Source organism: Eimeria mitis, genomic scaffold, assembly GCF_000499745.2.
Source record: "Eimeria mitis Houghton genomic scaffold, Emh_scaff1618, whole genome shotgun sequence".
Classification (NCBI taxonomy): Eukaryota; Apicomplexa; class Conoidasida; order Eucoccidiorida; family Eimeriidae; genus Eimeria; species Eimeria mitis.
Window position 1 is genome coordinate 10,368 of NW_013569932.1, and position 556 is coordinate 10,923.

The window sequence follows — 556 nt, forward strand, 5'->3', positions numbered from 1 at the left end:
ACACCAGACCTCTCCCTCTGCGGGGGGCGGAGGATCAAGCGCGGATAGACACAACACCACAAATGCAACGGAACAGAAGGAAGAGACAGATAAAGACCCTGCAGATGAAACTGAAGAGGACTTGTTTATGACCACGGATGCAGAGGAGAAGATGCTGAACGACGGCCAAGCCCTCGGTAAACAATCATACGTGTATTCTAATTGTACAACGAAGCAGCAGCAAGTTGTGGGCTTCCTTCGATGCATGCGCAAGAAAACTATTTTCAGGGGCTTTCTCTTCGTGCTGAACTGGCAGGCAATGAGACTGTAATCCGGCTGATTACCCAAGCTCTTGGAATAGAAGAAAATATGCAGAGAGCAGAGGCTCTCGAGAAATACAGAGCAGAGATGGAAGAGTACGAAGCGGTGCGGCCTTGTAGGAAAAGCCACATCGATGACGATGTATATAGGCTTCGCAGCATACGTTACTTCACACTAAGTTACAGATGCCTTCAGAGCTTTCACTATAGGCCCCCACACAGAGTTCTGTTGCACTCGCAAGAGAACATGAGCGAGC

General features: G+C 49.1%; 1 protein-coding gene across 1 annotated transcript in view; it reads left to right on the plus strand.

Moving 5' to 3' along the window:
• The window catches only part of EMH_0040610 (uncharacterized protein), a gene marked incomplete at both ends in the record, with an annotated part of 8,532 nt that extends 8,222 nt beyond the window's left edge, over positions 1 to 310 (plus strand). Inside the window, 1 exon segment of the mRNA XM_013495522.1 lies at positions 1 to 310. Coding sequence (XP_013350976.1) covers positions 1 to 310 — 310 coding nt within the window.
• Positions 311 to 556: the final 246 nt, after the last annotated feature.